General features: G+C 33.5%; 3 protein-coding genes across 3 annotated transcripts in view; all 3 read right to left on the bottom strand.

The window, feature by feature from the left end:
- Positions 1-1769: 1769 nt before the first annotated feature.
- On the bottom strand, positions 1770-4780 carry LOC100263913 (plant cysteine oxidase 2). The gene is made up of 5 exons (XM_002275481.4): positions 4084-4780; positions 3248-3369; positions 2902-3058; positions 2617-2820; positions 1770-2097 (listed from the first exon to the last, which is right to left on the bottom strand). Exons 1-5 carry the CDS (start codon positions 4283-4285, stop codon positions 1955-1957), a joined length of 828 nt encoding a protein of 275 aa, XP_002275517.1. The 5' UTR covers positions 4286-4780; the 3' UTR covers positions 1770-1954.
- Positions 4781-11027: 6247 nt separating this feature from the next.
- Positions 11028-16601, bottom strand: LOC100258748 (membrin-11). The gene is made up of 4 exons (XM_002275533.5): positions 16250-16601; positions 13252-13372; positions 12989-13138; positions 11028-11401 (listed from the first exon to the last, which is right to left on the bottom strand). The coding sequence occupies exons 1-4, from the start codon at positions 16489-16491 to the stop codon at positions 11240-11242; spliced, it is 675 nt and encodes a 224-aa protein (XP_002275569.1). The 5' UTR covers positions 16492-16601; the 3' UTR covers positions 11028-11239.
- Positions 16602-18288: 1687 nt separating this feature from the next.
- The window catches only part of LOC100265580 (protein RRP6-like 2), a 49511-nt gene continuing 40516 nt past the window's right edge, over positions 18289-27283 (bottom strand). Inside the window, exons 12-14 of the mRNA XM_002269517.5 lie at positions 21116-21478; positions 20908-21009; positions 18289-19453 (exon numbers count right to left, since the gene is read on the bottom strand). Coding sequence (XP_002269553.2) covers positions 18797-19453; positions 20908-21009; positions 21116-21478 — 1122 coding nt within the window. The 3' untranslated portion in view covers positions 18289-18796. The remainder of the gene's footprint in view (positions 19454-20907; positions 21010-21115; positions 21479-27283) is intronic.

Raw genomic sequence — 27283 nt, forward strand, 5'->3', positions numbered from 1 at the left:
TATGTATATCGAGTATAAATCATGCAAGTTTAAAATTTTAGGAATGTAGGTAGTTCAACATGATATTAAAGCTTCATTTGACGGGAGATTGCAATTCGATGTGAATCCAAATTCTATCTATCTTTATTTGTTGGAAATAAATCTGTCTCTTTACGTGCAAGTATAAACACATGTGAGAAAGGATGTTAAAGAACATGATATGTAAATTGAGTTCAAATATTAGGAAGTTTAAGTTTTTATGAAAATTGATAGTTCAACACTTTTCATACTTAAAAAAACATGTCTTCCTACTCCATTTACAACATAAAAAAAACCACTGTAAAAAAATGTGAGACTTATTATTAATAATTCTATTTAAATATTTCAAAAAATTGTATTTGATCTCTAATGTTGTTTTAGCATACTTGTTCATTCAAATATAGGATTTATATAAGACCCTTTAGTATATTTAAAGTATGTTTTTCTTTTTCTTTTTCTTTTCTTTTTTATTCTTATCTCTTCTCTCTCTCTCTCCCTTTTTCTTTTTTCTTTTTAATTTTTTGCTTGTTTAATATTTTTATGGGGTAAAGCTCATGAATATTACCTAATTTATTATATAAAAGTAATATATGTGTATGGATTTTGTCCAAAGAGCACATAATTGTCATAGTCAAAAGCAATTACTAACTTTACAAAAGACTAATATTTTAGTGTATCTAATCCTCAATTTTCACTTTTTTTCCCTTCAATGCCTAAATTATATTTCTCAACTTTAATTTTTTTTCAAAAAGAAGTTGTGAAATTAAATTTTCATGAAATTAGACTTTTAGTTAAAAAACTTAGGTTGCCTTTAGTTTGAAAAACATTTCTAATTTTCATTTTAGATTTATTTTTTTGAAGATGTGTTTTCTTAAAAAAAAAAACAATTATTTAAAAATAAGATTATAAAATATTGTTTGGTTTTAAGTTTTCATTAAAATAAGAATATATATAAGTTTTTTAAAAACTACTATATAAGAATTTTGAGGCTTGTGTTGAATACCTCCGATTAGAAGTTGAACTTAAATTGATTGTTTTTTAATTCGGGTTGAGATCAGGTTATTGTTTCTTTTTATAGTGTTTCAATCATTTTTGTAAGAAAACTTTGAACAGCCAATTGACGTTACTACTTTTTCCATTTTTGTGTTCAATTTTTCAAAAAATGAAAATGAAAGTGCCACCCAAATATTTTTTTTCTCCTAATTTTTATTTGAAAATAAAACCGTCTAAATTAACAGAATTTAAATTTTAATTTCTTGAAATTTCTTTTAGCATAAACAACATGAAAACCTTAATTCATATTTTAAACAATAACACATTTCAAACTTTAAACATTTTAGAAAATAATTTAAATTCTATTTGAGATAATAAATTTTAGAATTTTGTTTGATTATGTTTTTATAACCAACCTTTATAGTTGTTAAAAACCTAATCGATGTGATCGATAAAATCGGTTTAGACCCCAATTTATTCATTTTTTTTTTTAAATTAACTACTAATTAAAAAAAACTTAATATGAAAATCTAAAAATATTGATTGTTTTAGAAACTCACAAAAAGCTTAACATAAAAATCTGAAAATTTTAGTTTCATTCTTAATGAAAATATCAATATTATTCTTGAAATCTATGATTGAAAAAAAGAAAAAGAAAAAGAAAAAGAAAACCACTTTTGTCAACCCTCCAACCCCACAAAGCCAAATGTGATGTAGGCCTGCAGGACCCATCACACAAGCTCTTGCATTACAGTGGATTTTTCTCATAACCATTCACTATTTATAGATGGAAATCAAAGCACATTGTACACCCAATAAAAAAAAAAAAAAAAAAAAGAGTTCTTCCTTTTAACATTCTGAGGTTTTCAACTCATAAAACCCACAAGAGAGAGAGAGAGAGAGAGAGAGAGAGATCTATGTTTTGAGGGTGCAGATGAGAAAGCTAGCAACTAGTGTCGATAATCTGTGGACCCAAGTACTCAGTCCAATCCATCTTTGAGTCCTCTGGCATCTCAACCTCTTCCAACCATCCATACCTCTCTTCTTCTTCTCCATCCTCCTCTTTCCTCGTCCTTGCTTCTCCATCTGCATTATCATCAATGAACTTCAATCAGCATACACATGGAATCCAACATTTTCAACCCGAAAAAACCAATAATCTGAGATGAAATTATCAGCTTCCAAACTCCACTCAACATATAAAATATTTTCATGTTTGGACATGAGATATGAACCCTTCAACATGGCCCCAGTAGAGGGCAATTTTCAACGCTTCTGGCCTCATTGAAGCCTAGATTAGTCTTCCTTGAAACTGAAACTCTAGCCTATTGTTTCCCAAAAGTGTTTGAAAATAGTGCATTTTCTCTGTTTCCATCAGCAATTGTATAATGTGCTAGTCAACTTTCCTACAAGCCAAACACCCTCACCTCACATTTGACCCCATACCCGCATCATTAATAGTAGATAAATGGATGGGGGAATATAGTGGTAGGACAGACTCATACCAAGACCTCTACAGACACCATATTAGTATAGCAACTTTCTAAAAACTTAGTTAAGATTCGGGCTCCTAATATATAACAATATCACTAGATTTTTTCTTACTTGAGAAGGGGGTGTAGGGAGAATCTTTGTAGTATGAGCAGTCCCGGCCATCTTTTTTAGAATAGGGAGGGCCAAGAACATCAAGCACTGCACATGGTGTTATGGCTGTGAAGGCATGGATGTTGCCTCCTGAAGTTGGATACAATACTGAAGTGTTGCATGGAGCTGTGAAGACGCTGTCCGCCTTCAATCTCGCCAATCTCACTGCAAAAACCATATCTTACTTGGGTCAGAACACTGGTCAATCGCTCAATCCTGCTTTAAGTTTAATCTAGACAGACTCACATTTGGAGGGGGGTGAAGAGGAATCGGAGCCAACAGGATCAACCCAGTCATAAGATTTGATGTGCATACTTCCTAACAGAAGCTTGCTGAAGACCGTCATTCCCGGGTGGTTATGGAGGGGAATGACAGCTCTTGGAGGAAGAAAGAAAATACACAACTGCAAGGAGAAAATTTAAAGCACGCCCATTAACAATTTGAGCTGAATTTTGATTATAACTTCTATAACTAAACCGAGAACTTCCACAAAATGTTTGATCTAAGGATGAGCATCCATGTATAAGCTGAAATCTGATTTTCCCCAATTAGTTCCTAGATTAATGAAGGATCCAGAAACGATCGGTCTTACCGAAAACTCCTCACACTTGTATACAGTAGCGCATGTAACTTTGGGAATCCCTTGGGCAGCCCTTTTGGCCTTGAAGAATGGGATATCTTTGCTTAGTCCTACATCTTCAGGCCTCATATTATCTGCCAGACCAGAAAGTATAAGTCAAACAACTCCCATCTTCTTTTAGCAAACAAGTAATGTACTTGGCACAAAAAATTATTCTGTGTTACAGTACGAAGTGTATTATAGTATGCACATGCCCCTGTCCCCTGGAAAAGGAGGCATGCAGGTTGAAATAGCACATACTTTATGGTATCCTAAGCTTCTTAATTTCCAACAGATTTGGGCTTTTTTAATTGGTTGCAAAGGGTTAGACAGGATGCTGATATATGGCAAAAAATCAAAAGTTTGTGACCAGAACCAGGACACCAAGAAAGAAACAATATATCCAAAATCCCCAATTGCCCTTGGAAACAACTAGGGAGAAGAAAAAAAATATATATCCCCACTATTTAGTTAAGGGTACAACCACCTAAGAGGACAACAAAGAATCAAAGTTTGGAAATATGGTAATTGGGAAATCACAAATAAGAATCTGCCAAGTCCCAATAAGTAACTATCTAAAGTCACTATCAAATTCTTTGTAGTGATGGAAGTAGGGCATTTGTAGAAAATGCAGCTAATTGTCCATGAATCTGTGTGATGTTCCACTTATAAAACCAAAATTTTCATACCCAAGTACCATTTTCAAGGCAATATCCATGAAACAGGTACATTTTCAACAGAATAGAAGCATGGCATCAAAAATCAAAGTCAAGTATCTAGGAAGAAGAAAAAAGGGAAAGAGGAACTACCCAGAATGTGGCAGAGCTTGGTTACATCAATGGGCTGAGGAACGGTGCCAAGGCCTTTGAACACATCTCTGCAGGCCACAAACAGCCTCTGCAGAGAAGATCTTTTTTTCATCTTTTTGCATTTCTTCTTCTCAATACCCCTTCTCACTCTTCCAACGCCTTCCCTCCTCCTCTCCACCACCCCATTCTCAGTTGCAACCATTTCTTCGAATCCCCACAAAATACTACAACACCCACCCGTGCAGCACTTACACAACTTCAATCCTCGTGATTTGTATCAGAAACGACGGAGATCAGATTCCAAAAAAGCACCCGTGCAGTACTTAAACAACTACAACCACTCTCGAATCGAGTAGGCTACTAAGAGCCAGATAATAACCCAAAGCCCTGTGGAGATGAAGGAATGAAAAAAGATCAAGCAAAAACAAGTTACACAAAAGCACCCATGCAGGAGAAAGAAGATTAGAGTGAATGCAATCCAGAACCCAAAAACTTGTATGAAGATGGAGAGAGGGATGGGAAATATGAGAAAAAGAGATTGCTTGGTTGTTGGGAAAATGTTGGCTGAGGATGTGGAATGAAGAATAAATAGAAGATGCGAGAGAGGAAGGAGGCAAAACAATGGGCCATCCCTTGTTAGAGACAGATGCATAGATAGAGAGAGACAGTTGGAAAATTTTGAAGGGAAAAAAAGGCAAAACCAGCGTTAGTTTTCCCTCCCGCCCCTAAGATTCAACCACCACCCTCGTCCCTGGTTTTGGGTTGACAACTTCAATTTACCATTTTACCCTCACTCTCCATTACTCTTTCCCTCTTGTTTATAATGCTAATTTTGGTAAATTATACTATATCATATTATGATATGCCCATTGACTTCCCCTTAACTTTTTTTTTGTTTGACTCATCTTTCCATTCTAAAAAACCATTAGTTTATATTTTTTTAGTTATGAAATAGTCATGATTATGAAATGAAGATATTTAAGGCATTGTTTGGTTGCAATTTCTAGTTTCTATTTTAGAAAATTAAAAAAAATTCTAATTTCCATATAAAATATAAAAACTCTTATAACCTTGCTTTTAAAAATAATTATTTTTAATAACCATTTAAAAAGGTAATAAATTTTATTATTTTGAAATCATTTTTTAAGAACTTGAGTAAGTTCTCTATTTTTCAAATGGGATCCGAACAAAAGAATATGATTAATATAGAAAGTAATCAAACTAGACTTGAATATAAAACAATGAGATTAGATTTAAATTTAAAATAATGAGACTTAAAATATATATATGACATGGTTTGATTAATCCCGTATTTTAGTATATATTGAATCAGATAGCGAGACCCATAGATATAGGAAATGTATCCAAATTATTTTTTATGAATTAAAATAATAGTGATAGATGATATGAAAAGTCGAATTTAAAGAGATCATATCTTTCAAATGTGAGAGAGGCCATTGAAGTGAATAAGGTCCACTCTTAAATTTAGTGATGAGAGAAAGGATGTTATTGGTTTTGTTTGTTAGTTACATAGTGAAGGACCATTTAAATAAGGAAGCATTAGAAATAGATCACCTCAAGTCTAATTTCAAGGGAAATATGATATTTTCAAATGTTGTATGTAATTTGTTTCTTTATAATTTATTTTAAATAAAAAATTCAAAAAAAAAAAAGAGAAAAGAAAAAAAAATAAGTTGAGTCTTCTAATAATAATTTGTTATTAAAATATAAAAACAGATTTGAATAACGGGTATCATTTGTAATAATTCTCATTTTAGTTTCTTAATTTTGATTATACATTTCTATGAAATAAATACAATAAAAAAATGGTAAGTATTATTTGTAAAATTAGGAGGCTATGTTTTTTAAAATTGTTTTTTATTTTTTAACTTAAAAATAATTTTTAAAAACAAGTTCTAGAAAATATGGTTAAACAAACTTATTATTATTTTTTTTTAAATCGATGAAAACAACTCTTATTTATTTTTTAAAAATTATTTACGAAGAAGAAAATTTAAAAAACAGGCTTTTATAAGCTTTTCATTTTTATTTTTTTATTTTCCCTAGAAGGCTAAAAAAAAGGGAAGATATTTTCAAAACCCAAAACTATCATGAAAATTTCCTATTTCAAAAGGCAAACCCACTAAGCAAGCACTTAGAGCCGTGCCTAAAGAGCAGTGCCTAACCATGATGCCCATGGAGTGGTGTGATTTGATGGTAACATGTCAAAGTCTTGACTGTCTTTTTTTTTTTTTTTTTTTTTTTCCTTGATTTAATTTAATTATTTTATATTATTTTATTTTTTGGGTTTTATTAGGTTGCCACATATGCCTCTTTTTTATTGACTTATATTATTTTATTTTCATTTTGGTCAATTAAATATTGAGGTGGGTTTAAGCCCAATGGTTGGTATCTTCCAAGGTGTACAGTTAAACAGTGGGTGAGTCACAACACACAAGGGCCCACACATTCATCATCCCACCAAAAGCCCTACAAAACAATGTGCTATTTTGTATATATTACTAATAATAATAATAATTAAAAATAGAAGATAAAACAAAAAGGAAAAGTTAAACAAAATCAAATCTATGTCCAAATTGAAATAAAATGATCATCACCACAAAAATTGTACTTTTAAGACACAGTTTTGAGTCTATTTAAGTACATATAAATATGAAAGTTGTACTATTTTCAAGATATTTTTCTCATAAATTTTATAATTTTATAGATACTAAGTTTTTTTATTTAATTTTTATTTTTAAATATTTTGTACTTATTATGTATTTAAAAATTAATCTTAATTATAAACATCACTATTTAGAATATGGATCCCATTTAATAATTAAATTTAATTGGTTAAATAAATTAAATTATTTTATTTAAAAATAATTTTAAATATTGGGTTAAAATAACTAACTTATTTTTAATTTCAAAGTTTTTTTTCTTTTTGTTTATATTCATGATTCATATTTCATAATAATTTTATTTTTGTATAATAGTTTTAATGAAATAAATTTATAACTTAAGATTAATAAGTGTGAATATTAATTAAAATTAATGAAGATAAATATTATTAAAAATGAATAAAAATAAATTATTAATTTGATAATTTAGAAAAAAAAATAAATTAATTTATTAAAAAAATTAAATTAATTTTATTATAAAAATTAAATAATAAATTTTAAGTGAATAATTTAAGAATAATTTAATTTAAATTTAAGATTGGAAAGTGAGTGGGGAAAGGGGTAGTTGAGACATTTGAAGAGGAATGCCAAAAAGATCAAGCAGCCCATATGTTGGAGATGGACTCTGGTTTTCTTCTGGCTTTTTGGGAATTCCAACTCTCTTTCTCCTTTTTAAATTTTATTATTTTTATTTCAATCTCCAAACTGACAAAGTTCACATTTTTCTATATTTATTTATTTTTATATCCTTGTCTTCTCCTCTTCTCTCTATCCATTTATTTATTTTTTCTTATATCCACATAAAATTTTTATTTATTTTTAAAATTTAAGATCTTCAAATATGATAATAAGAATTATCAAAAATCAAATTAATTGAAATAATGGCAAATTTTCTTTTGGAAAATTTGGGTAAAACATGTTTGAAAAATTTGTTATGAATTATTACAATAAAAACCCCAATAAAATAATACTCTTAGGCAAGGAGAAATTATAATCATAGCATAAATTTTGATTTATTAATTTTTTTTAAATGAATATTTATTAATTTAAAAAAAGTGTTATGTTTTTATTACAATACTAATACAAGGAAAATGCAATTCCATTTATATATGAGGAAAAGGTAGAATTTAGATACAAAGAAAAGAAAGAACTTTTAAAGCATATTTTGAGAAAGAATTGAATCGAGATAATAAAAGTTGTAAAAAGTTACTTAATATTGTATTATGAATTTTTTTTAATTATTATCTCATACATTTAGTTAAGTTATTGCTTTGTCTTAAACCCTTAAAGCTCTGAAAGGTGCTAAAAGAGGTTTCATAAACTAAAACAAAGGAACTTATGTTGGATATGTACCATTTTATTTATCTAATCCGATTTTGATCAAGCCTCATTTTGGCTTAGATGGAAATTAAGAGGTCTCACTTGACATGATCGTATGCTTACTTAATGTCCATCTTAAAACCAAACCCGATGTTGTTACTTTTTAATCTTGAATCAATGGTTTCACCTATAATAATAATTATGTTCAAAATCTATCAAGCCTTCACCTAAAAGCATGTTGATAAGCTTAAACCATTTTTTCCACCACTTTGTTTAGCATATTTACTAGAACTTTAACTAAAAGATTGTATGATTCCTTACTAAGATGATAGGCATAAAATCTTTCAACATCGTTTTCTTCACGGTCTATTTTAGGGATCAAGACCAAGAAAATGACAATTGAGTTTCTTTGAAAAGTACATTAGTGGAAAAATTCCCTAAAATAATCCATCAACTCCAACTTTAGAAAATCATAACATGACTGACAAGATGTTATATGAAGCCAATTTGGCCTAAGAGCCTTATCCCCACACGTAGGGAAAATGCAAGAAAAATCTCCCATTCAAAAAAGACTGCTCTAAGCTCCCTAGGACAAGATGTCCTCACTTCCTAGGACTTCAAAGCTTATTCCATTAATGCTTGATCTCCCATTCACATTTTGTGGAAAAAAATTGGTGTTTTTATTCCTATCTCTTAGCCAAATTTTCCTTTATTTCTATCTCTATAGTCAAATTTCCCTTTATTTCTATCTCTATATAGTCTTTTTTTTCTCCATTAATGCCCACTTTCTAAACTCCTCCAAGCCACCTCTTTGACCCAAAGGGTTATTTCTCTCTTATTGGAGTCCTGAAAATTGATTTGGGATAAAGCCTCTAATTTTCTGGTTGCAACATTCCCAAAATCTTCTTAATTCCATAATTTCGGGTCCTTTTTAAGGGCTTTTAATTTTTAATTTCATTGCCCACACAATACCTATAAGAACCACTTACATATCCCATCCACCAATTTGTTACAAGATCTTTGAAATTGTTAGCCTTAAGCCATATGTTCTCAGACCTAAAAGGCAACTTGCTCCTCTTTAACCTATTATATCGCTAAGGATAATGGGAGAGGGTTAGAGATCGGCTTTGATAAGACTCTTAAAGTTAAGCCTGAAAAAATGGTTCTCCTACTCTTTTGACACTAAGAAATGGTCCAACCCTTCTTTTTTTATAAGCCTAAGATATCGATCAACCTTGAAAATGACTAAAAACTATGTTCTCTGCTTAACATGAAAGGCCTCCCTATAAGAGGAAGATCCCTTAAATTAAATTCCTTTAGAGTATCTAAGCCCCATCTCGAAATTTAGCCTTAAGCAATTATTCCTTTTGCCCCAAGGAATCTAACCATACTAAAGTCTCCATTTAAGCACCGGGAACCATCTTAAAGGCCTCTTATAACATCCATCTCCATCCAAAAATCCTCTCTTCCCTCCCCAAGGACACACTCCTGTGAACATCTAAATGAAGCCATCTACACACTTCCTAACACCCTATTGTCTCATAACACCAAAATGGCTCTTGTTGAACCTCTAGCTTCCCTTGCTCCCCATTCCAAAAATCATCCTACACCCACAATCCTTACCACCTGCATTGATATCTCTTACACCTTGGTTCTCAATAGCAAACTAAATTCACTTTCTGAAATATGGCCATAGAATTAATTAACTTATATTTATCTTTGTCATTGGCCCTTTAACATTCTAAGAAGGGATCACTTCATTGGCCAATATGTGTCATGTCCCAATTACTTTTTCCACACCTCCTCACTTTCCCAAAAAAGCATCTATACTTGACTCAGCATTCCAGTTTCCAAAACTCCCTCTCAAAATGAGAAATTGAGGTTAGCTTCCTCTTCACCCGTGGCATCGAATCCCTATCACCTCTTTTGGCCTCCATGTTCCTTAGCAGGGAATTATCTCTATTTATAAGCCCTCAATTGGCATTCCCACATAAGAGCGGAAACAAGTTGGTTTGCTAAGGGGCCAATCTACAAGAACCTTGTCCCCTTCCCGAAAAGGGCAATTGAATTCCTGCACTGAGCCGCCCTCCTATTTGCTCTCTACGTCATCGATGCTCCCTCACATCCTAGAGAAATTTTCCACAAACTCCACTGACGTGCTATCCTGAAGGACCATTCTCAACAACCTTCTTATCATAGCAACAATGTCAACCGTAACACCCCTACTCTACTCCATCTAAAAGTCCCCTGCCTTCTGGGAAGGCCAAAGAAAACCTCTTTTCTTCCATTGAGAGGACAGACCAGAGAAAAAACCTCCCTACCCCATTACAGCGCAACTACAGCTTGTATTGCATCCGAACCTTCTTAAAGTGTTTTCAACCCTTTTCTGCACTACAAGCCTCTACCCCTTTCAACAGCAAAGCAAGATCCTTCTCTCCAAACCTACTCCATGAGGCCAAACCTTGACACTTCTCCACAATCTTTTCAGGCATCCGGCCTTTCACTATTTTGACTGGAATATCAAGATTTCGATTGAACTCCAAACCAAGATTTTCCACTGTCCATTCCAACCTTTTCCAAGAATTTGTTTCAAAGAAGAAAAATCTCACACCAATTTGGCTCTTTTCCCAGATCTAAAGCCTACCAGGTTAACACCCATTACCCATGTGCAAAGTTACTGTCTCTAAATCATAGCTGCTGAAGTATTCACTCCATTACAGGCTTGGTATTTTAGAAAATCATAAGAATTGTTAACTTAAACTTATCCTAAAAGTAAAAAATTATAGTAATGTCCTAAACCCAGTATGTTGAAGATTGACTTTTTTTAAATTTTTACTATCACACTTGAATGATTTACTTGATGACACAAAAAAAATAAGATAATTAAAAATTTTAAAATTTAAAAAAAAAAAAAAAAAAAAAAAAAAAAAAAACTTCAGATTTGAAGAAAACCATTTTCTGAAGTTAAAAAAAACGAATATCAAACTTTTTACGCTACATTCCACAATTGATATGTATACTAAAAAAAAAAAAAAATAGGGTGTTTTATCCCCAAATATACAAATACATGTAGTAATAAAAGTTTGTGTGGTGCCCAAAAGCCCTCCCAGGAAATTGGATGAAGAAATTGGGGATATTAAAATTGGGAGAAATCAATGCGCCCACCTCCAAAAGGTGTACAAGACCACGACTGACACAACCATGCCTGTATATTTGATCCATTTGTCCACACGGTTCCGCCTCTCAATCAGCTTCAATACCGAGTTGGACAACCCCACTGTGTTGAGGACATCCAAAGCTTTCCTATGCGCTCCCTGCACCAAAACAAAGAAGTTATGTGTCAAAAAGGTCATCAGCATTGGTATACTGCTGCAATAAAAACAAATGAAAATACAAGGGAGGGGTTGAGGAGTTGGGCGGAAGAGGGAGAGGAAAAGAGAAAGAGAGAAAGAGGGAGGGGGAGAGAGAAAGAGATAGAAAGAGGAGAAAAAGGTGTAAAATTTGCAGCTGGTGTTAATCCTGCATAAGTTAAACATGAAATTTGGTGGTACTCTGTAGCCTACAGCTGGATAACTTGTGAGAGAGGTGCCAAAAAGAGGAAGGAAAACAGATGGCACGTCAGAATATGACCTTTGGAGGATGTTTGAAATTTGAAATAGGGGATGAAATGGAAAACCCATTCCAAGTCCCATCCATTACTGTTTTTAGATGACTTACCAGAAATGGGAATAAGAATAAGAATCAAAGATTTATTCCCATGAAAACCAAAATTTAGTCATGTGAGAATTTGGATGTTTTTCTCCCGTATGGTACTATGATTTAACTTCATTCCCTTCTTATTCCCATTTCTACTCTCACACATTAAATGCACCCTCATTGTAGTTGCCAACACAGCATATATGGATTTATCATGAAAAATCGGGATCCTCTTGATCCCTTTGTAGTTGCCAAAGCAACATAAAGAAAAGTGAAGGATGCAATATAGCTTGATAAAAGAAATGAGACAGGGAGTGTTCCAGCTAATGACTATCATTACAATGCTAACCTGAAAATCCATCAAATGCTAACAAATTAACTAGGTAAGGGCACAAACAAATCAAACATGCCCTCTTCAGTAGTATGCAATTAGTAACAAAGACAAAAGGGAACTCAAAAACACAATACAAAGAAACAATCTTTTGGTAGATAGATTAAGGTAGTGTTTGTTTTTTTGACTTAATTATAAATAGAACTAAAGACTAAATAGTGCTTAATAATGTTAAGTATTAATTTATTTATTTTTAACATTTTTTTCTATTAAATATTAAGAAAAAAAAAAACTAATAGGCTCATTTTAGTTATGGTTGTTCACTTTTAGTATTCAGAAAAAAAATCCAGACATTTTTAACTTTTTCTATTCAATCAAAAAATTTAACAAATAAGTCAATAAAAAGTAAAAAAAGCAAATTATTTGAAATTTGAAAGCAAGTTACTTCCAGTAAGAAGTTAAAAAAAAATGCCTAAGCATAACAACTCTATTTGTTCCTCAAGATGTATTTCATCTGCATAACACCAGCCTGATCACTTTATGCAACTGTCTCTTTTTCTTTCTTTTTTCTTATTCTTTTTATTTTTCCTCCTGTCTTTCAGCTAGGCAATTAAAAAAGCACCCAGCAAAAACAAAGGGAGCAAGACCCAGGTATATAGGATACATGTAATCATCTCATATTTTATTTGAAATATTTGGACTTCAAACCATAAAAGTCATTCCTAATGGAAGAGTTTATAGCAACTTATCAGTGTTGATTCTCTTGGAAGAAAAGAAGAAATTCAGAATGGGTGCATTATCTTGCTTAATCAAATAAAGGAAAGAAGAATATAACTGAAACAATCAAGCAATCAATTGCAAAAATTGAAGATACCTTCAAGCGATCTCTCTGATCTGCATATTTGGTAAGGATGGCCACTCCCTTTGAATAAGCTTCTTCTAGCATCATAGATGAATTACGAGCTGACTGCATTGCTTGTGCTTCCTCATCAAAGATTCTCAAAACATGAGCAGAGTCCCCATTCTATAACGTAAATAAACCCATGACATGGTCAAGCAAAGGTAACCATATACAAAAAAGAAAGAGGAGAATATCAGTAATTAATACATCAAATGAAAGAAAGAAAGACTGCATACAGCTCTTCCAAGCAATTCTGCCCTCTCTTTTGCTTCCATCATCCGTTTCTGATGCCTCAAGAAATACTTATCCAAACTCTCTTTTAAAGATTCAGACTCTTCAGCTACCTGTTCCACTTTTCTGAAAGTTGAAACATACATTACATCTGATTAGGATATCAGCCAATCAAATTGCAAGAAATTGTAATACATGAAACAAAATTAATTAGAACTACACACCTTGATCATCATAAAAATTATTAAAAATACCACATGAAAGTACCATTAGTGCATCTTTTTTAAAGAAGGCTGACAGAGGTAACTAAGTAGGTAGCTGTTAGCTTGCCAGGGTAGCCCAGTTGGTCAGGGCCAATGTTAGGATATGAGGCACATGGTCCCAGGTTTGAATCCTACCATTGATGATACCTTGATTTACTCAGAGCTGGTTATTGCGGGTGTGGTCAGCACCCTAAGGTTTGAGTTCCTGTGGAGAGTCCTAAGGGCTTGGCCATGGAAGGTTCCTCGGTTATCAAAAAAAAAAAGGGAGGAAAGAAGCACGTAGTTGTTCCCAGAAGTGAAGTCATGTCTAGCTAGATAAGATCATTTCTACAAGGTTGAAAACTATCAGTATGAGCACTTTTCTACCATTCTTCCATAGTGTAAAGAAAATGGAGAAAGCTTCTGCTGTCAGCTTAATTTCAATATTTGAGGGAGCAAAAGAATACATTTATCAATAGGGTATTTGACCATTCTCTAGAAATGGAATTGGGCCATTGTGTTTAATAGAGAATTCTCACGAAAAAATTCCATTCAAGCATTTTTAAAACTGTGGTGAAAACTCCATTTTCCATGAGAGAGCATTTCCAGTAGAGAGCTTTTTCAGTTAAATGCAAAGGAAACAACCATCAACCGTCAAAGCACACCCTATGAGTCTTAACACACTATTGATACATCAACACTTTGCTTCTAGTAATGATTTGCTTAATTAACTGAAATCTCCAACACCAATATTATCAAAATACAGAAAAAAACATTAAAACCCCATCAGTTAAAAAGCATTAACAGAACAATAAACTCATTTATGATAAGCACACCCTATGAGTCTTAACACACTATTGATACATCAACACTTTGCTTCTAGTAATGATTTGCTTAATTAACTGAAATCTCCAACACCAATATTATCAAAATACAGAAAAAAACATTAAAACCCCATCAGTTAAAAAGCATTAACAGAACAATAAACTCATTTATGATAAAAAGAGACTGACCTAAACAAACCAAACCCAAAAATTTGATGATAAATGTAAGCATTATTGCTCATTGGAAAACCTTAAGAAAAACTACTTTCCTGTAGCTATACTAGAATAAAATGTGACATCATAAATGGATAATATAAGCAAGCTTCCCCAACCATAACTGGAAAAGAGCAAGCATATGTAAAACCTGAGTTACTTTGTTTGGTTCTTAGTCAACTGAAATCTCCATTACCCATCATTAAAATTCAAAGAACCCAACTTAAAACCCTTAGCCCCAAGAACCACATTAAAAAATGAATAAACTCGTCTATCAAACGCAAAGACTGAAACCTAAAACTCCAGAGCTTGACGAATAACTATTATTATTTCTTAATAAACCACCCAACCAGCTCCACCCTGAAGATTATAAAATTAAAACAAGAAAAGGGAGGAAAACAAACAACAAAAAAAAACCATCCTTTCCCAACCAAAATCAAGAAAGAAGTGAATCAAAAGACAATATTGTGATTCTAGCATATGCAAATTACTTAACCATCTGAAATCTCCAACACCCATATCATAAAAATATGGACAAACTTGTTAAAAAATTTAACCCAGAAACCCGATCAATGTAAAAACCATGATAATACAACAAACCTTGTTTAGCATTGTAAAAGTGTCCAACTATCTAATGCAAACCAAAGAAGAAACAAAATAAATCAAATATTTTGTCCAAGCAATTTCCAGATCCATTGTAGCACTGAATTTTAAATATTTCACTATTTGAGATCCATATTCTTAATTTTCTTTCCTTTTCCAGCCTGAGGGAAAAGACAATCTTGAGCTGTAACTACAATCTCTATTTTTTGCAAAAATGAAAAATAAAAAACTGCTCTAACAATATACAGGAATTAAAGATATACAAGTTTATTTCCCACCCTAAATAAGAGAATTCAAACAGAAATTAAACCATTCACATTCCTAAGACCCAAGTAGAACAAAATGAAACCAAAATTTCCCCACAAAGTCAAAAAGAAAAAATCAACAAAAAGAAACAAATCAAATCCTAAAGATAAACAGGAAACAAAGATGCATACATTCGATTCTCATCCCTAAACCAATTGATTTTATCTTCAAACCCTAAGCAGAGCGACTCAAAATCAAGATGTCCAAGAAATTCAAACAAATAAAAAACAATCCAATCAATAGGAAAATTAGCAGTCATAGAGAGAACAAAACTTCATCCCTAAACCATAAGTAAAACAACTCAAGAGCCAAATATTCTCCAAAGAAATCCAAACAAATGGAAACACAACTCAGAAATAAAAATTACTGAGCAGCAATGAAACATAAACCACTCCCATCTAAACTATAAGCAACACAACTCAAAAACCGAATTTCAAATAAAATCCAAACAAATGGCACCACAACTCTGAAATTCAAATTTCTAATCAGCAAAAGATTAACCATTCTCATCCACAAACCCTAAGCACAACACTCAGGTTTTCCAAAGAAATCATACAAATCTAAACACAACTCAGAGTCATTCTCATACCTAATGTATAACTAAACAACTCAAAGCTTGAATTTTCCAGGAAAAACCCAAACAAATCGAAACACAACTCAAAGCTCAGCCAAGCAGCAACAAAGGACCAGCCATTCTCATCCCTAAACTATGAGCAAACAACTAAAAAAATCGAGTAAAAAAAAGAACGAAACAAATCGATAAACAATCCAATCAAATAGAAAAAGTAGTAGCAATAGAGCGAGAGAAAATCAACCTCTTCCAGAGATCGCGCTGTGATTTGGCGGAGATGGAGCGCCATAGGCGATCCATCTCTACGCAAAGAGACTGGATCTGAGAGATATCCTTCTTGACGGCAAAGGCGAGCTCCGGCGAATCCACGGGATTCGACGACGAGAACTCGAGGCGTTCAAGCCTCTCCAACCCATCTCTGGTTCTCAGCAGCAGCTTCTTCGAGTTTTGGTAGATCTCCGAAAACGTCGTTCCCCCTCCCTCCATGGTCGTGACCGTTGTTTGGCGATTGATTTCAGCCGTTTTCTAAAGCCTATGGAAACATTAAGAAGATGCTTGGGTGTTTTTGACATCTCGGCACCACCGAACTCCACTTCATCTTTCCAATAAAAATGCGCCACGTCATCCGTAGTTTAGTTAGGAAGAAAAATATTGAAATTAATCAAATTATTGACTTAAGAGTGAAAAGAATTAATTTATTTATCTTTTATTTCCAAAAATAAAATATAAATACATTTAAAAAAACATATTTAAATTGGAATTTTATTTTTAACTCTAAAATTTGGTAGTATTTTATATTTATAAAGAAGTAAAATATATATATATATATATATATATATATAAGTATTTATTTCCTTTTTTGATAGCATATTGTGGTTCGTTGCCCAGGTACGTATACACTCCCTTTCTGGTCTTTCTATACGCATGTTTAGATTTATCATATGTGCATGATCACTCTGAGTATTCATTGATTCTCTCATCAATTGTTATGATTGCTTCATTTTATTAGTAAAAACCCGACTTAGGGACTTAGAGGGGTGATACGGTCTTTATCGTACCTTCCCGATAAGTAATCTGACCCCCGAACCCGATCTGATTTTTCACATACCACCTTTTCCAAAATAAGGAGTCACACTTAGAGTTTTCTTTCTTATTTTGTTTACCCTTTAAAAATAAAACAAAAATAAGTGACAACTCTAAGTCATTTTTTAATAAATAAAATCATTTTTCAAAATAAAAATTGAGTTCGTCATCGAGTGGAAAATGCATGAACCGAAATACGGGATCCACAACGATCCATTACTCATTTTATTATCAAAGCAGCATGTAATTTATTATAGGATTTTATATTGATTTCATTTCAAGAGCATTTGTGACGAAAATTGAATGCTAAAATAGGAGGTTCAAGCTAAGAATGTATGTGACAATAATAAAATTCCTCGTCTGTATGTTCTGTAAATGGTAGGAAAATATTAAGAAGAGAAAAAAAATGTTAGCAGAAATAATTAATTTTCTTTCAATTGGATGTGATGGAAAAAAAAAAAAAATCACTTTTGACATTTCTAAGCTTTTTGATCTTTTTGAAAATTGAGAATGGTAATTGTACTGTATGTTTGGTAATTATTTTTGAAATCGATTTTTGAAAACCATTTACGATGTTTTATACAATAAAATTCTATTTGAAAACCTAAAATGTTTATAACCTATTTTAATATTTTTAAATATGTTTTTTATATCTAATATTTTATTTTTAATCATTATACAGTATAATTATTTTATAAAATAACTATAAAAAAACAAATGAAAACAAAAAACAAAAACCAATTTTCAATTGTGAACATATTTTCTTAATTTTTTGCTTTAACAAATAAAAAATTATTTTAAAAAATAATTACCGAATAAGCCCTTATCCTTTTTGGACATCACTTTAACTTAAAATAGAAAAAATCCATCTATACGTTTTACTGAACATAAAAAATAAGAAAGCAAAAAAAAATTTAAAATGAAAACAGATTTTTAAAAAACCACCTAGATGTTTTATTCAAACATTTTATTTTCAATATTTTTTTCATATTTATGCAATTATTTTTTAAAACATTTAAAATATGCTGTAAAGAAAACACCTTGTGTTGGAGTGTAGAACTATTTTCAAGTCAATATGGCCAATGGCTTTGAACAAATTCTACTTGCTTGAAAAAATAATAGGAAAAATCGTATCATTCATTGGGATCCAATGAAATCAATGGCAATAAAGCTGAAGAAGAAAATCTGAAGCCACACGAATACTAGGAACTGGACACACCTACTGGCATTGCATTTGGTTTTTCATTAAAAATCTCAAAAGGCAAGTATCAACACACACTATTATCAAAACCCCTATCCCTCTCAAATCACCTCACTTTCCATCCTTTTTCATCTCTAGAATTCAGTTCTTTGCCCATAAATGTAGATAGCAGATGCCTTAGGCTTTCATTTGATCATTATCATGAGCAGACCGCATACAGAACCAACTTCTATGGATTCTACAGTTTCATCAAAATTTAGCAGCCTCAAAAAGTAAAGGCCTCCCAGAAAATGTTGTATTAAATTTTCCATGAAAGGTGTATCATCACATTCTTGCCAACCAAACAGCAGCACCTTAGAATGACAATATAGCCCAGTTCACAATAAACTTTATGTTGTTGTGTCCTCTTATTCTCTGTAATATCTTTGGCAACTGGGACTTGTAATGCATCTCTTCACATCTTGGTTGAAGGGACAGGAGAGCATAAAACATGAACTGCTACCCAACTCAGCGAAAAGTTACACTTCGGTTCCCAGTTGCCGGAAAAGCCTGACGCCGTCTACCTTGTGCGTAATCTCCAGTCTCATCTTCTCCCTGGACTCTACCTTTACCCAAGCTTCTTTTCTTGCTCACTGAATCTACCAGACCCCCTCGACCTTCTTTGCCTCTTGATTCCTCTGGATCCTCACCAAATCTCACTTGTTTCCTCGCTGCTTCATAGTCAAATGGCTTCACCTGCAAAAGGCCATTGGACTCCTGAGATTTTTCAACTCGCCTTGCTTTCCTGGTTTCATTCAATGACTGAGAGCACTTCTGAAAACCGGAGGATAAGTCAGTGAGAGACATAGGCTCATTTCCCTCATCCATTTCCAAGCCAGACCCCTTAGGATTATCCTCCTTGCCTTCTAACTGTTCATTTGCAGCTCCCGAGTTGCCATTTACTGATTCATCAGACCCTGAGTTTTCTTCAAACATTATTATCTCTTCTAAATCATTTCTGGAGGCTGGCACAGCAAGAGGTTCTTCAGAACCTTGAGTTTCTAGGACTTTAGTATGCTCTTCTGTATCCAGTTTTGACAGTTCCTCCCTGTTCCCGCCTGAAAATGAATGGAATGGAAGGTTCACTGAAGATTTTATCTGCTCCAACTTGATGTCTTCCTTTCCCTAGAAATTTGGATAAAAGAAGCAAATATTATTTCATGCTTTATAGCAAATCCAACTACACTACAGTAGTTAATGTGACCACCATTTACAATAAAGGACAGCAAACTCATGTCTGTAGTCAATTGGTCACCAGGCCACCTATTGGATAAGTTCCAATATCATATAACTGATCTTACGATGAAGAACGGAGAAAAGAGGCAGCAGACTCAAGACAAAAGTTGCAACCATATGACAGACAATTCAGAATGACTCAAATTACGGAATGAGGAATCAGTAAAATCTGCAATTCTCAATTCAAGATTACTTAAAACAGTACAGGATTCATATGTCATGCTTGCCAAACTCCACAAACATATGGGCAAATTAGAATTTTATATAGGACAGAAATTCCAACAGCTGCAAAGTTTGCACAACTAAAAAGTAAGGTGCAAATGGTGAGACCTATGGAACAAAGATTATGGAAAACAACTGATTTTATTCACTTTCCATATATAATTTTGAGCAATATTTCATTTTTGTTTTTACAGCTCACAGTTAGGTTCAAGGATCAATAATGCAACCAAAAATTGAACCAGCACAGCAATTCATGAATTATTTTTATTTTATTTTAGTTTTCTCAAAAAGGAGCTGGTGTCCAGAACAATGCTACCCTACAGCTTCAACTAGGATGTTTTGCATCTGGTTGGAAGCCAACCCAAGGCAAAAATAACCTCAAATCAAGTTGAAGGTTTTCAGTTCAAATTAGGAGAAAGTTCCTTTGCTTAGGTTAGGTAAGAAATTAGTTGTTCTTTTTTAAAATAAAATATGCCAAATGATTCACATCTCAACTAAATTGTCAGTTTGTTAATATAACTAAAAAGCAAATTTTGCACAATAACACATCCATAAGAAAGAAATTGAAAACAATATAGAAACTATGATTAATATAAAACGAAAATAATTACAATAAATATAAACATATCATATCAATTTAAATGAAGATTTTATCTTATATCATGCTAATAACTGTTGGATGCTTCAGTTCATTTTCTGCTTCAAAGTTCTATTTATCTACTACTTTGTTTTGACTGAAGCTAATACAGACCTAACATTACTAGAAATGTCAAATAACAAATTTATTTTACTTCTTCAATTTTTTAGTGTTCCAAATAATTATATTGCATTTACTTCAAATTTTTAGGGTTCTGAATAATTATATTGCATTTAAAACATGATCACATGACATAAAACATATACAAATCATGGATTGGTTTGCTCAATCTATGTCCATCCAACCTTACATCGAGTGGACATTCCTCAACCCAGTCTTGCATTTTCACTGGTTGAGCTAGACTCACCCAGTCCGAATTGCAGACCTACCACGTGATAAGTTGAGCCTGTCTGCAACATCACGCCTATGAAAAGAAGAGAATAATAGCAGAGTAAGCAATGTTTAGTTACTGCAAGAAACTCACTTTTGGATCAGAATTTAGCTTTCTCTTTGAGGCTGAATTCCCTAGTAGTGATCCAAAGGCGCGGTTTGGCTTCTTCAGCAACTGAACTGTTACTTCAGTAACCTGAAAAAATGAAATTAAAAATTTCACATAAATAGGCAAAAAATTAATTGAGTTCATTTCCAGAAAGTAAACAAAACATTGATTATAGGAAGTGGTTATCTACAACCTTCTCACTCTGCGACACACTTGTATGAGTGTCTGTGTCTCTACTCTGGCCTGAACTGGCAGGGGTTTCTCTTGCAACTTCTGGAATGAAACTATCCTTTTCATCCTTCACTTCTTTACTTTCACCAGGAGGCTCAGAAGAACCTCCTTGTCCCTTGCTGCCAGGTCCATCTATAGTGCTTCCAGGCTCCATATGATATTCTTTAGCACTCACAAAAGTTTGTAGTTTATCAGTCTTGCCACCATTTATTACATTGTCAGTATCAAAACTTTCTGCTCTAGCATCCGCAGCCCTTATGCTTGTAGGAGATTCAGAAGGCAAGGCTTCAAATCCAGTGGTATCAACTGTATTGTCTTCAGATGCCTACATGTTGAAAAACATTACAGTTACGTAAGCATTTAAGCAAGAAATAAAAGCAGCAGCACTTCCAAGTACAAAGATAAAAGCCTAGATGCAGTGCACCCTGTGGACTCCATAACCCTACCGCCGATTGACTACAAAATGAGAACTAAACAACCACAGTTCTTAAATACAACCGACAAGCAAAGTTACAGCAGAGCATTTCAGAATAACATGATACATTCTTTTTTGTGATATGTAAACATCCTCCCCCCTGATGAAAGAGACTATCATCATGGGCTATTTGGTCTGACAGTTCGAAGGCTTAAAGAGACAAATGACATCAAAGAAAAGAAAATGAAAATTACATGGAATCACTTCTATTGATTTGCGATCTACAACAACTAAAAAGCCTGATTAAACTAAGCCAATTTTTGAATTAAGCTCAGCTGACTGAAGGTTTCCCTTTCCCAGGTCCTAAGTAATGAAAACAAACCACGATTATTTACCTTCCTTAGCAACAGAATGGAGAATTATTTTAATGACGAGATTTTCTCAACCTAAGAGGGTTATGGAAGTCATTAAAACTTTGTATCATTAGAAATCATGGATGTTATAAATCAACCTACAATACTGATATTTTCTCAACCTACCATGTATTTTCTGTTCCAGGATTAAGAAGGAAATGGAAAGCCTGAACCAAGTGAATATTGAATTGAGCTTAGTTGAGTGGTGATTTTACTTTTCTTGGCTCCTAACTCCCGAAAAACCGAAGATTTAAAATTTAAAATCCAAAATTCAAAATTTCACTAATCTACTTATCTTTCATCAGCAACCAAATGGAGCATTTACTGCTTCCATGAAATTTTTAATCAAGACTGAAATTAAATAATACATAAAATGAATGAAGCTACTTGGATACAAATTATACGTGGACCTGCATAACTTTTGGTTTGGTATTAAAGCATGAGGCAAGCTTCCTATTACATACATGGGGTTGGTCATTTAAATTTTCTTCTGTTTGAGCTTTGGGGATAAGAGATTTAAGAGTGGTCTGGCTTCTTGGAAAAAGCAAGTTTTGCATAAAGGTGGTATATTGACCTTGTTAAAGAGCACTTTGTTAGTCTCCTAGTTTACTTTTTGTCAGCTTTTGTCATTCAGAGGGTAGTGTAGTGCAGGTTAAATAAAATCACAAGGGACTTCTATGGGGAGGAGATACTGATAGAAGAATCCATTTAGTGACATGTTTGACTATTTGTTCGGAAAAGGCTGCAGGGGGTTTGGGAGTTGCATGTTTTGAGATAATAAGTCATTCTGGAGGATCACAACTGATTGCAACAGGTTATAGAAAAAGATAATTGTGGGACAGGTATTGGGAGCTACAAGGAAGATTGACCATTATGGTAGACACAGAAACCTACAGATCAAGTTCGTGGAAGGTCGTTAGGAGCAGGTGACTGGAGTTCTCATTGAGGAGGTTGCAGTTGTTGGACTAGATTATGTGTTGACACTTGGATTGGGGAGGGCCCTCTAGGAGATAGATTCCCATTCTTGTAAGATGTAGTTTCACAAAGATGGTTGGTGGGTTATTGAGATGGAGGATGAAATCCTAGTCTCTAGGAGCGTTTTAGATCAAAAGGTAATTATTATTATTATTTTAATTGGTAAAAAGAAGCAATTTATAAAAGAGAAATGTCAAAAAAAATGTTCCAAAGTACACAGGAAGTATACAAAGAAACGTCTAGAGGCGACACAAAAAACAAAAGGGGACACCAAAGACAACCCCTCTTAACCTAAACCCAACCAACCCACAAAGTCTACAGTGGAAAGAGGACTAGGAACTACATACAACTTGCACCACACCCAAAGATTACAAAATAAAGAGAATTTGAACCCTTGAATCGACCACCTCTCATTTTCAAATGCCCCGCTGTTTCTTTCCTTCTAAACAATCCAGAAAATGCATAAAGGAGCAGTCCATGCCTTTTTCCTTTTTTTGCCCGCAAAAAAACCTTGCCATCCAAGAAGCGTCCCTCTAACTGAAAAAGGGGAGCACCTAGACACACCAAAAAGGGAGAACAGAAGATTCCATAAAACAATTGGTCTGTCACAAGAAAGGAGGATGCAATCAATAGATTCTTCCTCTTTGAGGCATAGGAAGCATCTATTCACCAAAAACCACTCTCCTCTATATGTGGTCCAAAGTTTGAACCTTCTTCCAAGTAGCCTCCCAAACAAAGAAAACCACCCCCGACAACACCCAAGAGTTCCAAATCATACTTGTTGGGAAAACACCTAGTCTTCTTGGCTTCAAAGCCTTGTGTAGGGTCTTGACAGTGAAAGTCTCATCCTTTGACTAGGTCCATAGAATGTTGCCATCCTTGTCCCAATACACCCTCCTCCCTTGTAGTCTCAAAAGGAAACACTTCACAATTTCCACTTCCCAATCGTTGAGTCGCTTAAAGAAGTGAGGTGTCCAACAACCTCCCTCAAGAGAATGGTTCCATACCTCCCCCACCCATGCCTTCTTGGAAAAAGCTATAGCAAATAAGGAAAAGAAATGTGCAATGGCTCATCACCACACCACTTGTCCTTCCAAAACCTCACCCTCCTCCCACTCACCCCAAAAAAGGCAACTTTGCAGCTTAACATGTCCCCATCCTTCCTGATGGTCCATAACCCTACCCCATACACATCCTTCACCTCACGGGAGCGCCACCCTCCTTCCTCCTCCCCATATTTTCAGCTAATGACTTGCCTCCAAAAAGCCCCCTTCTCCTTGGCAAAACACCAACTCCATTTGCACAGAAGGGCTCTATTGAGCAATGAGAGATTCCTGACCCCCAAACCACTCTTTCTCTTGTCTAAATAGACAATAGACCATCTAATCGAGTGAGGTTTCTGCTCAAGGGCCCCTCCTTCCCCAAGAAAGTCTATTTGAATTTACTCTAGCCTCAACCTAACCAGTCTTGGAATGCAAAACAAGGACATAAAATAAACAGGCAAGCTAGAGAGAGTGCTACGAATTAGGGTAAGTCTCCCTCAAAAGGTGATTATGGTGGAGCCCTTGCAGCGTTTGTTGATTCCTTTCAAGGTAGTAGGTAGTTAAGACGATAAATTAGAATTGCATTTGAGGATTGCGGGCTGTCCATTCAAAGGCCGAAAGTAACTTTTGTGTATTTATTGTGGTCGGAAACCAAATTGTGGATAAAAGATGGTCCTTCGAACTTAATAGATTTTATAGAGTGGGTGTGTATTAGTAAGGGAGAGGATTTTTTTGTTTTGTTTTGTCCCTTGTTGTATGGGCCCTTTTGTAAGGGGGTAAGTCCCTTTATATTGTAATTCGGTGGGTCGCTACTTTAGCGCCTCTTTGCAATACAATCATATACTTATTGATCAAAAAAAAAAAGACGATAAACTGATTTAGGTGGTCTGTAAGAAAGGATTAATATTGGAAAAATCATACTGCAAGACTTTGTTGTCCAGACATCCTTCACTTGCTAAAGAGATTTGGATACCAAGGGCACCATCCAAGGCAAGCTTCTCTGTTTGGAAGGCCACATGGGAAAAGATTCTCATGACAAATTAACTTTTTAAAAAGAGGTTGAAGTTTGATTTAAAGGTATTGCCTTTGCAGATAAGACATAGAATCACCTAAGCATTTTCTCATCCATAGCAGGTGGACTTCTGGTTTGTGCTCCTTGACATTCTCTTTACATAGCATATCTTGGGTGCTTCCTTGATCAATTAGAATTTTGTTGTGCAGTTGGCATATTGGCTTTATGGGTAACATGTGCAAATTGACTAGGGGATCAACTCTTTTTATGTTTGTTTTGAACAATTTTGAATAAGCGCAATAGGAGAACCTAAGGTGTTGAATGCTTGCCTCTAGAAATGAAAGATCCTTTTGAAAGCATTATTCGTAGGGCCTGGTAGATCATAGGGTTTCCTAATCTTTCCTTTATTTTATATAGTTTTGGTAAAGAAGGGTGGTTCAATATTGAATTTTGATTTTTTTTCTTTTCTTTCTTATTTTGGCTTCTACACACCTTATATACTTCTTGTGTGCTTGATTTCTCCTTTACTGTTAAGCATCTTCTGATTTTATCTCTCACCAATTTCCCCATTAGCAAAAACGTTACCAATTATTGACATGATTCTCTTTCTAGGTAGACAATAGCAAGATTTAATGTTTATGCATAAGCTATCAAGATGTCGATGTTACCAACTATATATGTATATATATCCAATATCTAGGAGTAGAATATCAACTTATATGTTAATATTGTCAAAAGCCTACCAACATATCATGATTCCCAGATTGATATCCTTAATATCACTAAGAAGTCAACAATGTCAATGCACCCATAGATATATCAAGATATATGCTAACATCACAACATCATAATCACAATCTTTCCCTAATTGACTGTATATGGACTATAGCAAATTCCTAGTTGTTTCAACAAGCTGTATTACTTCTTGCTAAGCTAACAGAACAAGTTAACTTCTAAATTTTGCCTCAAACATGGGTCTCACTTCAAAACATGTTTCTTTGAAAAGCAACTTCTTTGTTTATTTTTCCCATCTGCTATTTACTAATTTGTCATAAATTTTAGGAATTAGATATCTAACTAACAATTGTGAATCAACTTTCCCAATCAAAAATAAATAAATAAATAAATAAATAAATAAATAAAATTGTAAATCAACTTTCAAGCATCCATGATTTGAATTCAGCTATTTACTAATTTGTTGTAAATTTTAGGAATTAGATTATCTAACTAACAATTGTGAATCAACTTTCCCGATAAAAAATAAATAAATAAATAAAATTGTGAATCAACTTTCAAGCATCCATGATTTGAATTCTTAATGTCAGTGCTCTAAATTACAATAAAAAAATTTGTTCTAATTAAGCACTGACCCAACACAACTTACTTCATTGGGTCTTAATGGTTTTGATCAAGTTTAGATAAGGTAAGTCTATTTTTGGGGAGGTATAAGACAAAGCAATGAAAATTTAATATGGAAAATAACTGAAAATGGAGGAAAATTAGTAAGAAAGGTGGCAAGAAGGACATTCAAACACCCTTCATGGGACTTTCAAACGCCCCTCAGTGTTTAAATGGTCAAGAGTGCAGTGTTTGAAAGTCTAAGCACGGTTCAAAAATCCTCCTTGCAATTTGAATGCTTGAAATGTTTTTGGTAAATTGATGTTTTTAAGACTAAAAACTGCCTTTTTGATGAAAGATTCCTTTCCAAATTTGATCAAACTAGATATCCTCAGATTTTTCTATAAATACCTAAGTTTTAAGACCGGTTAATAATGATGCACTAATTGAATAAATTTTCATTGCTCTATTCTAATCTTCAAATCTCAAAATCTTTCAAGAACCAAGTCTTGAAAGTCCTTTCAAATTAAAGCTAAAGAGGTGCATCAATTTGTTAGCCTCAGCATGATGTCGAGGCAATCCACTAAGGGGCACTATGTCAGGCCCCACTTAAAATGACACCCCTGACAGGTTAAAGCTTTTCAAGATTCATGAAAACAAGGTACCACATCAAATATGTGAAAGAAGAGTGTAGATTCTAACCAATAATAAGACCCTTGGAAGTGATGCGTTTGCTTAAGGTAACATTGTGTACCTTCTTATATTTAGTAGATTTTATCCATGATTGATAAACTAGGGGTTTTATCTTTTGTTTCTTTTCACTTTTAATACATATATTTTCTTTCTAATAAAAAAAAACCATAAACTAGGGGTTTTACATCACAGAGGTTTCGATTCAAACATTGTAAGTGGTTTCCACATACACTAATTACAT

This window comes from Vitis vinifera, chromosome 8, assembly GCF_030704535.1.
Source record: "Vitis vinifera cultivar Pinot Noir 40024 chromosome 8, ASM3070453v1".
Classification (NCBI taxonomy): Eukaryota; Viridiplantae; Streptophyta; class Magnoliopsida; order Vitales; family Vitaceae; genus Vitis; species Vitis vinifera.

Excerpts from the sequence above, each read along its gene's own strand:
- LOC100263913 (XM_002275481.4), bottom strand. The coding sequence starts at position 4,285 with ATGGTTGCAACTGAGAATGGGGTGGTGGAGAGGAGGAGGGAAGGCGTT. Across the intron at positions 2,821-2,901 it reads CTCTTCACCCCCCTCCAAAT|TGAGATTGGCGAGATTGAAG; the intron begins GTGAGTCTGTCT and ends TGGTTTTTGCAG. Across the intron at positions 2,098-2,616 it reads TCCCTACACCCCCTTCTCAA|ATGGAGAAGCAAGGACGAGG; the intron begins GTAAGAAAAAAT and ends ATGATAATGCAG.
- LOC100258748 (XM_002275533.5), bottom strand. The coding sequence starts at position 16,491 with ATGGAGGGAGGGGGAACGACGTTTTCGGAGATCTACCAAAACTCGAAG. Across the intron at positions 13,373-16,249 it reads CAGCGCGATCTCTGGAAGAG|AAAAGTGGAACAGGTAGCTG; the intron begins GTTGATTTTCTC and ends TTCAACTTTCAG. Across the intron at positions 11,402-12,988 it reads ATCAGAGAGATCGCTTGAAG|GGAGCGCATAGGAAAGCTTT; the intron begins GTATCTTCAATT and ends GTTTTGGTGCAG.